The following is a 2,497-nucleotide window of genomic DNA, read 5'->3' as shown; positions in this document are numbered from 1 at the left end:
TAATCAATACAATACGGCTCCTTGTAAACAATATATAATACTTTCATCGACTATTTACTCAATAAATATCAGTACGTCACTTTCAAACAGACAGTAAAGTGTACACAGGGCAAGAACTACTTTCACGATCCTATACAGGGAAACAGCCAGCTAGACAATCAACCTTAGCCTATATGCGCCCTCAATACGGGGTTAAAGTGGATGAGCGTAGTCGTAGCAATAGGCAAGCAAAATGCAGACACCAGTTCCGATCAGAACCAGGGCAGTTAAATGTACAATGGCAATAAGAGAAGCCCCTGAGGAAAGGCTGTTGGATAGAAGCGGAGTCTATCTACAAGAAGCCTGGGACGAGTAAAGGGGCACTCACACAAAGGAACGGGTGAGCCGTATATGTGAATGCACACCTGGACAGGAAGCGTGCGTGGCGGTATATGGAATNCCAAGGAAGACACCGGTCAGAACAGTCTAAAACTGCAAAGGCATACCAGGGTGACCAGCAGAAGAGCTCAAAAAAGCACAACAGGTCCAGCCGTTTCAAGAATGGCAGCAGCAGGAGCGCAGGAGGCCGGACCACTCAGTCTCCGCGGGAACCTGCCAAAAGAGGGTGACACAGAACAACTAAAGTGGCAAGAGGGGCATATTTGGTTACGATATCTGGAAATGAGGCGGCCAGTGAAATTCGAGGAGAAGTTGTAGTGCGCAGGCACTACAATTGCTCTCAAATTGGACCCCTAGATCTCTATCCACTAGAAAGGGAACAAGTAATACACGATTATAAATGAACCCGGCAACATTAGGCAGCAGATAAGGTTGGCCGGCCAGGAGCTCTCTGCTGCTGCCAGGATCCGGGGCTGGCGGAGCGTCGAGGCGGTGGCCCGCAAGGTTTCAGCCAGAGAGTCATCATCATCACTAATCCCTTCCCCTTTCAGAAGGATTGGATCGGGATATAACGAGAGGCTGATTTTTGGTAATTTAAGGATACTAGAAGAGTTAAACCTTCTGTACAACGGATGTATATCGACTGTGCACCCAAGACGGTATACAGCGGACTGTATAAAGTGGGAGCGCCCTGTTCACTACACGGTCCTTGATCTTTATTCCACACGTCCCTTTTTTTTGGCCGAAATTTTAAAAGCATAGCTTTTGCTTCCTCTTTATTTGACGGATTTTTTACCGTTTATGTGGTTTTTACCCCTTTGAACCTGTAAATCGGCGGCAGTTGCCTGACGAGGGTTTGTTTTGTCTTACCGTGGGAACCTGCTGCAATGATTCCACTCTCCTCGAAAGTTGTTGAAATCCATTGAGTTCTTATGTTCGAACTCCTCGTCTGGTGATGAGTCCTTGCTGTCAATCGGACCAACGTCACCATCACAGCTGCTGCTGTGCCCCGCTAATAGACGCAGAATAAGCATGCAGGCACATAAGGAAGTAAACTTCATGGGTGGAGACCTGCAATGAAGTTGCAGACAAGGCTGCCGAGGACATGCTTATGTCTTTGAGGCGGAGATTACACTAATCAGTCCCAAACCGCCGGAGTGTTTGAAAGCAAAAGTCACAATGGCAGACCTAGATTCTTGCTGCAAGGCGCCTGCAGTGAAGGGCGTCAACGGAAACACAGATGAAACAAACAACTTCAAAGAAAAAGCAGATGAATGCCCCCCTTCCCCCAGCGTTTGCGTCAGCATCTCTCCCAAGTGGCAAACAGTTCCCAACAAAGTAAGCAACAGCAGCCTCCTGTCCTGCTGTTGCGTCTGCACATGATAATATAAACTATTCCTGCAGCTTCTGCGCCCGATGTATGCATTCAATAGAGTTGCTACCCGCTATGCTCTGCGGTTGAGGGTGTTGTCTGTGTTGCCGAATTGTCATGCTGTCATGCCATATGCAATCGTTTGAATGACACGCCACACTTATGATGATATATTACTATATATTGAATGGTAATACTTGCACGCCCTGCACCACTTGAACAAATTTCAGCTTCAGCGCAACCTTCCCTGGATCGACATACGCTCTTGTGGTGTGCCGATGTGTGCGCATTTCTTTGTTGTGTGCGCAGCCAGTTGAGCCGGAGAAGCACGTGAATGAACGGTGGTATTGGAGCGGCATCTCGGTGTATCACGTGGGTTGGTTTGTGTTTCTTGCATTTCTTTCGATCTACATCTCCCTGTCGAGGGCGCACGGTTGGAGGTGGTCTGACGAGCGTCAGTTGTCGCTGAATTCGCTACCCGTGCAAACAAGATGGCGGCTGTTGATTACCCCAAGAGTGAGCTGCGCTGAAGACCCCCCGTTTGTAGCGCTGATTACTATGACGGGGGCAGCAGATGCAGAGGCGCGGGAGGTGGTGCGACGCACTTGGGGGGGGGTCAGCCGGGTAGGGAAGAGGCGGGTTCGTTTGTTCTTTTTGTTGGGCACAGTGGGGTCACAGGAGGTGCAGCAGGCTGTGGAGAAAGAGGCAGAAACGTTTGGTGATATCCTGCAGCATTCAGCTCCCGAC

At 49.3% G+C, this 2,497-nt stretch overlaps 1 protein-coding gene across 1 annotated transcript in view; it reads left to right on the top strand.

The window, feature by feature from the left end:
* Positions 1–1,557: 1,557 nt before the first annotated feature.
* Positions 1,558–2,497, top strand: part of EMH_0028240 (uncharacterized protein) — a gene marked incomplete at both ends in the record, with an annotated part of 1,672 nt that continues 732 nt past the window's right edge. Inside the window, 2 exons of the mRNA XM_013497471.1 lie at positions 1,558–1,716; positions 2,060–2,497. Coding sequence (XP_013352925.1) covers positions 1,558–1,716; positions 2,060–2,497 — 597 coding nt within the window. The remainder of the gene's footprint in view (positions 1,717–2,059) is intronic.

Source organism: Eimeria mitis, genomic scaffold, assembly GCF_000499745.2.
Source record: "Eimeria mitis Houghton genomic scaffold, Emh_scaff27, whole genome shotgun sequence".
Classification (NCBI taxonomy): Eukaryota; Apicomplexa; class Conoidasida; order Eucoccidiorida; family Eimeriidae; genus Eimeria; species Eimeria mitis.
Note: the sequence above shows the minus strand (reverse complement) of the source record. Positions and strands in the feature narration are given on the sequence as shown.